The sequence below is a fragment of the Chiloscyllium punctatum genome, chromosome 8 (genome assembly GCF_047496795.1).
Source record: "Chiloscyllium punctatum isolate Juve2018m chromosome 8, sChiPun1.3, whole genome shotgun sequence".
NCBI classification, from domain to species: domain Eukaryota; kingdom Metazoa; phylum Chordata; class Chondrichthyes; order Orectolobiformes; family Hemiscylliidae; genus Chiloscyllium; species Chiloscyllium punctatum.
In genome coordinates this window covers 16,717,286-16,730,129 of record NC_092746.1, presented here as the reverse complement: position 1 = coordinate 16,730,129, position 12,844 = coordinate 16,717,286, and the positions used below count along the sequence as shown (strand labels likewise).

Below are 12,844 nucleotides of genomic sequence, written 5' to 3'. Positions count from 1 at the left end.
AAGCCAGCAAATATTTTGATGCATTGTGTCAGATGTGGCACTGAGAATGTTGGGTTTCACAAGAAGACAAGAACGTCATCCACATACAGTGCGATCTTATGTGACTTCATCCCCACTTCTGGAGTGTTTATATTGGGATCCCTGTGAATTGCCTCTGCCAGTGGTTCGATCACCAATGTGAAAAGCAATGGTGACAGGGGACAGCCCTGTCGACTGGCCTTACAAATATTATAATTGCTTGACCATACATCATTGGTGAGGACCACAGCAAGAGGATCACTATACAAAACCTCCAGCCACCTGATGAAGGTCCTTCCCGGACCAAACCACTTCAAAGTATGAAAAAGATATGGCCACTCGATCCTGTCAAATGCCTTTTCCGCATCTAAGGAGATCACCAATCCCTGTACCAATTGCTGTTGACATACTTGGATCATGTTAAGTAATCTCCTGACATTATCCATCAATCTGTGACTTTTTATAAACCCTGTCCGGTCCTTCTTAATGATGGAGAGAGTACAGTTTTCAGCCTTAATGCTAGAGTCTTGGTAGATTTTGAAGTTGACATTCAGAAATGAAATGGGTCAATAGGAAGCACAGTCCACCGCGGCCTTCCCTTTTTTAAAAATGAGAGAGATGGTGAGAGGTGGCCACAACTCTGTGAGTCGTTAAACATACTAAGCAGTGGTCCTGACAGTATACTTATAAATTCCATAGAGAACTCACTGGGGAGCCTGTCAGGACTCAGCACTTTCCCATTCTGGAGTTGCCTCACAGCCTCCTGCACCTCTTGCTCTGACAATGGGGCATTGAGGAAATGCCCTTGTTCAGGGGTCACTCCTGGAAGGTCCAAGTTCTTTAAAAAGAAAAGACTCCATCCTAACCCACCCACTCTCTCAGCTTTCAGACTGGTATAATTCAGAATAAAATTTCTGGAATGCTGCATTAATTCTTTTAGAATCATAGGTCAAGTTTCCAGTATCTTCCCTGATTGAGGTAATGGATCGGGGGACACTTCTTTTCCTGGCAAGGTATGCTAAGTACTTGCCCGGTTTATCCCCATGCTCAAACAGCCTTTGGTTTGCAAATGTAAGCTCTCTCTTGGCCGTCCATGTGAGCATGGAATTCAGTATAGACTGAAGCACTATGATCTCTTCAGTTTAACCAGTGAGGGCTGGTATGCTTTCTCAGCTACTTTCAGACTTGTCTCGAGCAAGCATTGCTGCTCACCCGTCTGCTGTTTCTTACTGGCAGAGTAGGAGATAACCAACTCCCTGGCAATGGCATTAGCTGTTTCCCAGAGAATGGATGGTTACTGGCCAAGCCTGAATTAATTCCTAAAAAAGCACCAAACTCAATAGAAAAGAATTCGATAAACGTGCTATCCTTGAAAATAAAGAGGTCCAGTTGCCAGTGCCTCAAGCCTCCCACTGTATCCTTACTCTTAACCATTAAATACACTGGGGCGTGATCAGAAATAGTGATACTGCTAATTGTACATGATGCCCCTGAGCCCAGATATACTGTGGGGATCAGAAAAAGATCAATCCTGTTATGGCATTTATGTGGGTTCGAGAAGAAAGTGAAGTCCCTGCCAGTCGAGTGAAGGTGCCTCCAAACATCTACCAACCCCAATTCAGCACACAGATCCCTTAATTGTTTAGATTGCAAAGAAGATATTGGCAGGCCTTTGGGCAGTCTGACTACTGTAAGGATAACCAGTCTGGAAAGTGCATCTGTCAAGAATTTAAGGGAGTGGGCAAGGGGACAGTAAACATTTGTGATCCCATATTCTTCCATATGTATTAAAACTTTAAGGATTAAAAATCTCCTGTGTGTGTCTTTAATGCATCCTAATAACTTAAATGGGAGATTTTAACTAACTAGAATGGCCACCCCTCTACCCCTCGTATTGAAAGATGAAAAATAAACCTGGTCATACCCATCCTGTTGCACCTTCAAATGCTCTGCATCATCTAGGTGTGCTTCTTGCAATAAGGCAACATCCACCCTCTCCCTTTTAAGACTGGAAAGTACCTTCTTCCTCTTCATAGGCAAGTGAACCCTCCCTTAATGTTCCAGGTGCATCACTTGAACACATCCTTAGCCATAACCATCTACAGCACCGGCATTTAGACTCCAGAGAGGAAGAACCCAAACTACAGATCGCTGAGCTTAAATGCAAAAGAATCCACATAACCCAAAAACTACACAGACTAAAACAACTACAGCCAACAAATCTACAAAACTTACAAAAACGGAAAGGCAAGAAAATCGCCAAAGGCACTGATTGGAGAAATTTACCCCCCATTCAAAGGGGGTACAACCATCTAACCAGCTAGGGTTGTGTAACATTCACAGACCACCCGGTTAGAGAAAAAAAAACACCAAGAGCAATGTTAGTACTATAAACAAGTAAACTAAAAATAATTATGTCACCCATCCCTTCACATAACTTAGAGATGAAAGGTAAATAGCCTATCCATCCTGGACATCATTCACGCAACTTATTACCAGAAAGGAGTTCTTTTTAAAGAAAAACAAACCCGAACAGCTCTGTCCCCGACACCTATTTGGTCATTCAACCTAAATCAACATGTCCCACAAAGTTCTTCACTTTCTCTGGCGAGTCGAACAAATGTATGGATCCACTATGATTGATCCGAAACACCGCTGGAAATCTTAAAGAATACTGGATCCCAAGCTCTCTCAATCTCCTCTTGATGCCATCGTAGGACTTCCTTTCTCGGACTACTGCCGCTGAGAAGTCTTGAAAAAACATGACCCTGGAGCCACCACATACCAACGCCCATGGATTCTTCCCTAGGGCTCTGGAAGCTTCCATGACCCTCTGCTTGTCTTCATAATGATGGAACCTTTACCAGGATAGGGCTTGGGCACTGATTGCACCTGATTTTTGTGCCATGATCTGGTGGGCTCTTTCAATTGTTAGCCTTCCCTTCTCAACCTCCAACCCAAGGAATTCTGGGAACCACTTCTTGAAAAACTCCAACAGCCACTCACTTTCCATCCTCTCCAGTATGCCAACAACGTGCAGGTTCTTTCTTCTGCCTCTGTTTTCGATATCGTCTACTAGAATCAACAGACCCCAGACCTGTGTTTCCAGGGCTTCAATCCAGCTGTTGGAGGAGTTAGTCTCTGCCTCTACCCCTGCGGCCCAGCGGTCAAGTTTATCAGTCCTTTTGTCCCCAGGTCTTGCACCAGAGCAGATATTGGAGCCAGCTTCTCCTTGGTTTTTTTTCTTCAATCTGCTTCCTCAGGCCCTCGCGAGGTTTGGCCAGCTCCTCAACCAGGGTCTGGTGAGTAAGCAAGACCACTGCTTCAGAGGGCTAGGCTGTGGCCTTGGCCCTGGGTGAGCTTCCTCCTTTCTTCGGCATTCTCCAGCTACAAGGACAAAGATAAGTCGATTATTTTCAGGTTTCTAGCTCCTTTACTGTATTTTCACTCACAGTAAAGTCTTTGGGATGGGTTCTGGCTCTGTTGGTTGGGGTTGCAGCACGGAGCCCAAAAAATGCGATCTACCAGGATGCCGCCATCTTGGAACACTGAGCCACATATTTAACTGTATCATCTTCCTACATATAACCTCACTGGCATGTGGAACAGGAAGTCATCCTGTTCCTGCTAGAGATTCTGCTTTTCAGTTTTCCTACCTGAACTCCCTTTACAGGACCTCATTTCTCTTTCTGCCTGTGTCATCAGTACCAACATGGACCACAACCTCCTCCACTCACCCTTCCCCTTAGGAATATCATCTGCCTAATCAGAGACACCCTTGACCCTGGCACCAGTGAGACCACACTGTCCTGGAGTCTCACTTGCAGCCACAGAAACACCTATCACTAGTACTCACTGCCACTTTGGCCCTCCCTGCTGTGCTAGTTGTGCTGCCACTGATCTGCTGCTTCCCCTGAGAGGCCATTGTCCCAACAGTATCCAAAGTGGTTTGGGAAGGGAATGGCCATAGGGGATTCCTGCACTGCCTGCCCAGGCTTACTCACCTTCCTGGTGGTCACCTAACTCTCCTCTGTCTGTGTAGTGCTTAATGCTGGTGTGGTCAGCTAACTAAATATGTTTTCATGATATTTTCAGCCTCTTGTTGCTCCATAGTGCAGCCATTTGCGTCGTCAGGCACTCCCTGTGGTAAATCAGGAGCAGGAGCTGAACACACTTCCTGCATTCGTAGTCAGTGTGGGCACTTGAAGTGTTCCTGATTTCCCACATATTGCAGGAGGAGCATTCCACAAGGTCGATAACCTTAACCACAGGGTACCAAACGCAGGGAGTCTATCACTTCTGCTGCTAAATCGCTGCTTCACCCAGAAAGTTTTCTGGGGCCTTGGATAATGAAGTGTTAATGAAGTGTTAAATGTTGCACCTTCTATGATTGCATTGGAGGTCCTGGGAGTGGAGGACATGGGACCAGGGTGTCCCAGAAGGAACGGCCCCTATAGAATGTTGACATGAAAGTGGAGGGGACTAAGTGTCTGATCATGGCATCCCACTGGAGGTGACGGAAATGGCAGCTTATGATCCTTTCAATGCAGGCGCTGTTGGAATGTAAGTAAGGACCGGGGGACTCTATCAATATTGTGGAAGGAAAGACAAGAGGTGAGGGCAGAAGTGCAGGAGATAGTTTGGCCACAGCTAAGGGCCCTGCCAATCACAATAGTGGACTTGTCTGAGGCTCCCCCGAGGAAAGTGGCATCATCAGAACAAAAGTAATAGAGACAGAAATTGGGAGAATGGGAAGGAGCCCTTACAGGAAGCAATTTGTCGAATGTGTAGTCCAGGTGACTGTGGGAGTTGTTGGGTTTGTAATGGATATTGATGGTGAGCCAATCCTCCGCAATGGAAACTGGGATGTTGAGGAAGGGAAGAGAGGAGTCAGAGATGGACCAGGTGACGGTGACGGCAGGGTGGAACTTGAAGAGAAATTGATAAACGTTTCCATTTCCGAACAAGAAAGGGAAGCAGCAGAATGATGTAATTGATGTACTGGAGAAAGAGTTTTGGTTGGGCCTGAGTAGGATTGGAACAACGAATGTAATATGTACCCACAAATAGATAGGAATAGCTGGTCCATGCTGGTATCCATGGCCCACCCGTTTGATCTCAAAGGTTGGCCAGTTGGAAGGTGATGGTAGATAGAAACAGTTTAGGCCTTTCTTCCAGAAAGAAGCAAAGAGTTCTAAGACCATTCGGAAGGTAGTGGATGTGTAAAGGGATTGCACGTACATGATGAAGAGAAGGCAGCTGGTACCCATAAACTGGAAATTTTGAAACCAACATAAAGTGTTAGAAGAATTGTTGGGAGGGAATGCCAGAGACGATGGGTCTGCTGGGGTAGACCAGTTTGTGGATTCTGAGGAGAAGGTAGAAACAGGGATTAGGGGATCATGAGCTGGAGGCTGTTGAGGGGAGATCATCAGATAAGTGACATCCTTGACCCTGGCCTAGTGACCATGGAGGCAACAAACCATCCTGGAGTTGTGAGTGTGGCTGCTGTGTCCCTCACTCTTACCACTATTGCTCTCCCTCTCTTTCTGCTCCCTATTTGTACAGCTGGGCTCTGGCTCCACTCCCCAAAGGAACTATCACTCTCATTACTTGCCAACACAGAAGATTTGTTTTTGAGTGAGAAGTGCTCTGGGGCTTTCCTGATTACCTGTCTCCCTCACTTCTTCTGACTGAGGGTCACCCATTCCCTCTCCTACTGCACTTTCCAACAATGTGCTATCCACATTATTCTCTACTTTGTGGAAACACTCAAACTCTGAAAGTCAGCGCTCAAGTTGGTCAGACAGGTGGTATTGGTGGCAGAATGGGTCAGCTCTCGGCTGGAGTATTGTGTAAGGTGTCAGTGCCACATTATAAGCAAGATGTGAATGCATTGAATTAGTGCAGAAGTGACTTAGGGAATAGTTCCGGGAATGAGAGACCTCAGTTATGAGGACAGATTGAAGAGGTCAGGACTATATCCTGGAGACAGAAGGGTTAAGATGAGATTTGATGAGGTTTTTAAAATAATGAGCGGCTAACTGGAGGAAATGGGGAAAAGCTACTCCCGCCCGTAAAAGGACAAAAATAAGAGGGCCTAGATTTAAAGTGAAGTACACGCAGCAATTAGTTCAGACATGAATGCACTGCCTGCAAATGTGATGGAGACAGATTCAATTGAAGCATTCAAGAAGGCATTGGATAATTATTTGGATAGAATTGTGAGGGTTCGGGGACAAAAGCGGTGTTTAGCACGAGGTGATGATGCTCATTTGAAGAGCTGGTGCAGCAATGATGCACCACACACTATTGAGCTCTAACAATTCTATGATTCCATGGTCATTCGGACTGCCAGGGGTGTCTCAGATTTCCCACATGTGGTCAGCTGTGCAACACACGGGACTGAGTGCCTCTGCCGTGCCTAGTCTTACTCTTAAATCTATTTCCCTTACATTGACATCGTTCTCCTTCCCCTATCCTACTTTGCCTTACTTATATAATTTCCTTATATTGGCCTTGACACTTACTTATTTCTGGTATTTCTCAGATGATCCTTTCTTTCAAAAAACAGACATATACTTTTCTCATGTATGCTAATTTACACACAACAATTTCCTACTAGCCAAGATTTGGAGATGCCGATGTTGGACTGGGGTGTACAAAGTTAAAAATCACACAACACCAGGTTATAGTCCAACAGGTTTAATTGGAAGCACACTAGCTTTCGGAGTGCCACTTCTTCACCATCTGATGAAGGAGCGGCGCTCTGAAAGCTAGTGTGCTTCCAATTAAACTTGTCGGACTGTGACCTACTAGCCAATGAACTTTTATATTTTCTGTGATGTCAGTTTTCTTTCAAACTCAGTTTGGGTTGGATCCCAGCAGCTAAATTATATGTTGTCCCATCTCTGTTGTCACCTTTATTGTCACCTTTGCGCCAAAAGCACTTCTTAAAAAAAACTACTTCCCTGTGATGTCACGTTTGATTCACCTTGCCTCCACTGGGTGTTCTCCCAAAGCTGTAGCTGTTCAATCAGACCTCAAAGAGCAAAGAACAGCACTGTGCAGGAACAGGCCCTTTGCTCACACAGGTTGCCTTTTGAAACTAAAAACCATTAGCCTCAATGCTGTCCACATAACTGCCCAGGTCTTAAACATTGCTTTTGTGTCTGCTTCTATCACTTCCACGGACAGCACATTCCAGACACGTAGCACCTTCTGTGGAAAGAATTGGCCTCTCACACCTCCTTTAAACTTGCCCCCAATTACTTTATGTCCATGTCCTCTAGTAATTGACATTTATACCCTGGGGAATAAAGACTCTGACGAACCATTGTATTGATGCCTCTCATAAATTTGTAAACTTTGATCAAATTGCCCGTCAGCCTCCAAGTGCAAGCAAACCAAGTTTGTCCAATCTCTCCTCATAACTAATACCCTCCAAATAAGCCAACATCCTGGTAAAACTCTTCAAGCCTCCATATCCTTCTGATAGTGTGGCAACCAAAACTGCATGCAGTATTCTAAATATGGCTGAACTGAAGTTCTAGTCAGCTGCAACATGACTTGGCAATTTTTATACTCAATCATTGAAGGCAAACATTTCGTATGCCTCATTGACTGCCTTATCTATTTGTCTTGCCTCTTTTAGGGAACTGTGGACTTGTGTGCCTAGATCCCTCTGTATGTTAACATTGCGAAGGATTTTGCTATTTGCTGAATACATTAGATCTTCCAAAATGCATCACCTTGCATTTGTTTGGATTAAACTCCATCTGCCATCGCCCCATCCCAATCTCCATCTGCCATCGCTCCATCCCAATTCTCCATCTGCCATCGCTCCATCCCAATCTCCAATTGCAATCGCTCCACCCAATCACCATCTGCCATCACCCCATCCCAATCTCCATCTGCCATCACTCCATCCCAATCTCTATCCGCCATCACTCCATCCCAATCTCTGTGTGTGTTTGCTCCGGTTTCCTCCCACAGACCAAAGATGTGCAGGTCAGGTGAATTGGCCATTCTAAATTGCCCATAGTGTTAGGTGGATTAGTCAGGGGTAAATATAGGGGGGGTGGGTTTCTCTTCGGAGGGTCGGTGTAGACTTGTTGGGCCGAAGGGCCTGTTTCCACACTGTAGGTAATCTAATCTAATCTACTTAATTTAAGAGATGTGGTTGCCCACTGCACCAGTCTTCAAGTAACTTTTACCTTCTCCAATGCCCTGCAAATTCAGTGCCTCAGATTCCAGTTCCACAACTGAGCTGGAATTCCTCAGAAATTTACTGCAGGTGTCATTATTTTGGACTACAACATTGTCCACAAACTTCCACAGGCTGCATTTGCAGTAATACTTGCATTAGAGTTATAGAGAGCTGAAGCACAGGACAAGGCCTGTCAGCCTACCATGTCTATGCCAGTCAAAAACAACCGCATAACTATTGTAATCCCATTTTATAGCAATCGGTGCGTAGCCTTGGTATGCATTGCTATTTCTTGCTTTATTTCTTTAATGAAATCGACCATGTAATTACTCAATTTATCTTATGGTTTTCATACCTTTAACTTTTTTTTTAAAGATGAATTCCAGGCATGTTATGTTATGTTAAATACTTAGCTATAACATGAACTACTGTCAATATTAGAGGCAAAAGGTGGCACCCTTTTCACCCTCTGGTCTGAATTCCACTTACATCATCTTTCTAAGTCTTACCCCTGTGACACATTTTGTTAATGACCACTCTGTCCAACCATTCTTAATATCTTTGTCATGCTTGGCACAGATTCTTTCTGTCCATGTCCTTTGTCAAATTATGACCAAATTATGATGGTACATTACAAGATCTGGCTGGACCACATAATGTGTTATTACATCCTGTCCTCCCCTACCAAATCTACCCGGATCTCCTTGTTCTCCTATAAATCCCCCCTTCATGACTGTTCCTCAACTCTCATTTCAAATAAAAGTTGTACTTGTGCTATGTGGAGCACTTCTTCTGTGCCAGCATTCTCCCAGCTCCACTTCACAGAGCAAACACATACGTAGACCACTTGAAACCAGAGAAACTTCATAATGACTTAATCTGCTTTGGGGTGTCCTAAACCTGACCTTTTATGATTTACTGAATGCATTTAAGTTAGTTTAGCTTCTAGCTCCCTTTGTAATGTCATTTCTAAAAGCTTTGCCGACATCATATCTTAGCTAGAGAAAGTCACTTTCTGTTTAGAACTCCGTCTCTTCACAGATTCTACTGAACAAACATGGGAAAGCTTCTGAACTGCCATTTGTTTTTCAATGTTCTGCTAATTAATAAAACACAAGATTTTAATTACCTTTCTCACTGTTAATCTCTTAAATTAATATGCATCTAGCCTAATGTGTCAATGACCTCGTCCTTTTAAGTTATATCAAAGTGCTTCAGTTGCACTTATTCCCTTTTCTACTGTTAAATATTAATTCCAAAGATTGAAATTTGTACAGAAGCACATCAATGTGATATTGACAAAATAATGCAAACTAAATCTATTCACATCATGTCACTCGCCCCAGTCTCTGTGAACAATAAGTTAAAGATAGTTATCTGTACATTGTTTAAAATGGGATTTATTGTGACTCTGATTGAAAATTATGGATATAAATTGAATCAAAAATGCATGTATCACTCATTAATTTAACGTTTTTGTTCTTCCTATTCCCAGAATTTAGCACATGAAATAAATATCTTTAAGATAATATTAAATTATGAGTCTTTTTCTGATCCACTTGAAAGTTTTCATGAAAGACTATTGAGAAAGTTATCAATAATGTGATAAAATCTGTGACTACTCGGTGAAAATAATACACATTTCTATAGAAATAAAGTTAGATATTCTTATTTTTTTGTCAGAAAAAGATTTAGAGCCAATACATTTTAATTCATAAAATAATTAGACAAGGATGATGCTCGTATATATGTGTCAATCTGTTCCTTTGCTGATTGAATTATAGTGATTAGGGATGTGCTAAGCAGATCCAAAAGGTGTGGTGCTGGAAAAGCACAGACAGTCAGGCAGCATCCGGAAGCAGGAGAGCCAACGTTTCGCGCATAAGCTCTTCATCAGGAACTTCTCATTCCTAATGAAAAGCTTATGCTTGGAATGTCAACTCTCCTGCTCCTCGGATGCTGTCTGACTGGCTGTGCTTTTCCGACGCCACGTTTTTTGACTATGATCCCTCGCATCTGCAGTCCTCAATTTCTCCTATGTGGTCTCACTATTTCCCTGTAAAAATACAAACTCAGTATTTTGATTAGAGGTGCACAACAAATAATTCTATTTGTATAAAAAAGGCTGTTCATTATTAACATAGGCCTGCTGTATGCTCATAAAGCAAAAATGAGCTGTAATCTGATTCCTTATGATAATTTCATATTTTTTAATTTCATACATAATACTTTTTTAACAGGTCTAATTGTTCATGAAGGAGCAGCAATATATCGAGTATTTAAACGCTGGAGAGCTGTAAATCTGCACTGGACTGTTTTAAACTATGACAAATCAAAGGATTTAGAAATTAACAGCAGCAATGCTGAAAGTTCTACCAACCAGAACTTTTGGGCGTCTCTGAATCAATTCAGAACACAAAGGCCGGTTGGTTCTACTCAGCTAATGCTTGAAGGATTTCACTGCAGCTACACATTGTTACATTTACTGACACGATTCAGGCCAAATGATGAGGACTATGATGACAACAGTTCAGCAGAGGTGGTGATGAGGGTAACAACAGTATGAGAAATGATGCCTCATAGCCCTACAATTAGGGAATGTTTGTTCCTTGTTCCATTTATGCTATAAGATCAAAGAAGTATAGAGGGTAAATAAATGTAATATATTTAACATACTTTTATAGAAAGCATGCACTTTTGATATGGTGCTTACTTCTTACTGTAATATCTATTTTTTTAAACTGTTAAATGCCAGTTGATTTTTGTTTGTAGATCAATAGGATTTGCAAATGTTTTTTCATGGTGTACAGCAATTAATGGCTTTCAAAAATAAAACACATTGCCAAAATAACTTACATAAAATTAATGCTTTTTAATCCATCCTTCAAAATCCAAACATATTACTTTGAAAAAAATTCCACAAAGTTTCTTTGAAAATTATAATTGAACAAAAATAATGACCCGTTAGTGAGCAATAACAAATGCAGTGAAATTCAAATGACTTGTTTCCCAATTGCTATTATTTAAACTTGGTGAATCTTGTACTCATTAAATAGAGTCAATTTTTTTAGCTTTATTCGCTTTATTATCACATGTACTCACATGAGTATAGCGAAAGGTTTACACGTTGTAACTTACAGCCAAGGTACCTAGGTGCAGCTTCTTAAGTGTCAGAGGAGGTGAGAAATATTAGAAAGTGTCCAATGCAATTTTGGCATCAAATGTTCCTTTCCCAGGTGAGGCACTGGTGACGGTTAGATGCAGGCGAGGGTTAGATGTAGGGTGAATCCCACACAACGTAGTGTTAACAATATGCCTTAACCCTGATTTTATTGTGACATTTGCATTTCATCAAACATCCATTGTATTCCATTTTTTCAGTCAGGTGAATAATTTAATGTGGTAATTAAAGTAAAACTATGAAAAATTAGACATGGTAAAGTAGAATCCAGCCAGAGTTGGGAGTGAAACATCCCCAAATTTGTTTACACAATTTTTTTCTGAGTTGTTATCTGGGTTAAATTCAATCCAGACCCAATGTTTAAGGGTAGTTACTAATAGATTGTGCTCTCCTTAGCAGAAGAACTTTGTGTAGGTTACCTGAACCCAGAGCTTCTATAATATCCTTCTGCAAATCTGCTATGTGAATAGTTATTTTAATCAAAACAGCCTGTAATAAATATTGTATATAAGCCTGTGTGCCTTACCAGTATTAACAACTGCCTCAAATCCTTGTAAAATGACATCAGATAGTGCATACAAAATGCCTTCTTACTGTAAGCAAGTGCATTATGCTGATCATGTGACTGGAACAAAAGGTGAAGTTATTTTATGCTTTCAAATTCTAGGTGTACTTATTCATTTGTGTACATTATAATGTATTTTTTATCAGTTCAATAGATAACGATGATAGCTTGATGCTGCAATGCCATTGATATGTCCTTCCATTGTTTAATTTAATAAAATGTTAAATCTTTACAGAATTGACTCGTTATTCATTCGGGTTTGTGTAATATTGGAAAATAAATTTGTGCACAGTTGAGCTTTCGATCTCAGGGATATTGAAATTCACAGCACACAACTGGGAACAGCCAGGCAATGACCAACTCCATCAGGGAAAAACCTCATCTGATTTACTAATGTCCTTTAGGGAAGGAAACTGCCATCCTTACTTGGTCTGGCAAAGTGGTTGACTGTCAACTGCCCTCCAGACAAGTAGGAATGGGCAATGAATCCTAGCCAGCAATGCCCACATTCTCTGAATGAATAATAAAAAATGCTTTTTACTGTTTGGCTTGTCATTTTAATCTGTCTGCATTGCTATAACCATTATCAACATCCCCTCATTAGCCACATTTGCTATGCTATTGGCAAACTTCATACAGCTACTAAACATATAATCCTGCAAAATGGCTATATGATGAGTCACATATTATTTAATTTTGTCTGAGGTGATGAACCAACCAAAACAAGCCAGGAGTGGGGGAGGAGAAATTGAGAATTGTGGCAAGATATGGTTCAACCTAGCACAGTTATACTTTCCTGATGGATTTTATTCTTTGGTGTCACAAAGGCATGGACAATAAAACAGTAACAGATTAACTCTGACACCTCTAA

At 41.8% G+C, this 12,844-nt stretch overlaps 1 protein-coding gene across 1 annotated transcript in view; it reads left to right on the top strand.

Annotated features, from left to right (window-relative positions):
• Nucleotides 1–12,163, top strand: part of LOC140480203 (E3 ubiquitin-protein ligase MARCHF11-like) — a 131,203-nt gene extending 119,040 nt beyond the window's left edge. The window contains exon 4 of the mRNA XM_072574926.1: nt 10,468–12,163. Within this exon, the coding sequence (XP_072431027.1) occupies nt 10,468–10,793 (326 nt within the window). The 3' untranslated portion in view covers nt 10,794–12,163. The remainder of the gene's footprint in view (nt 1–10,467) is intronic.
• The last annotated feature ends 681 nt before the right edge of the window (nt 12,164–12,844 follow it).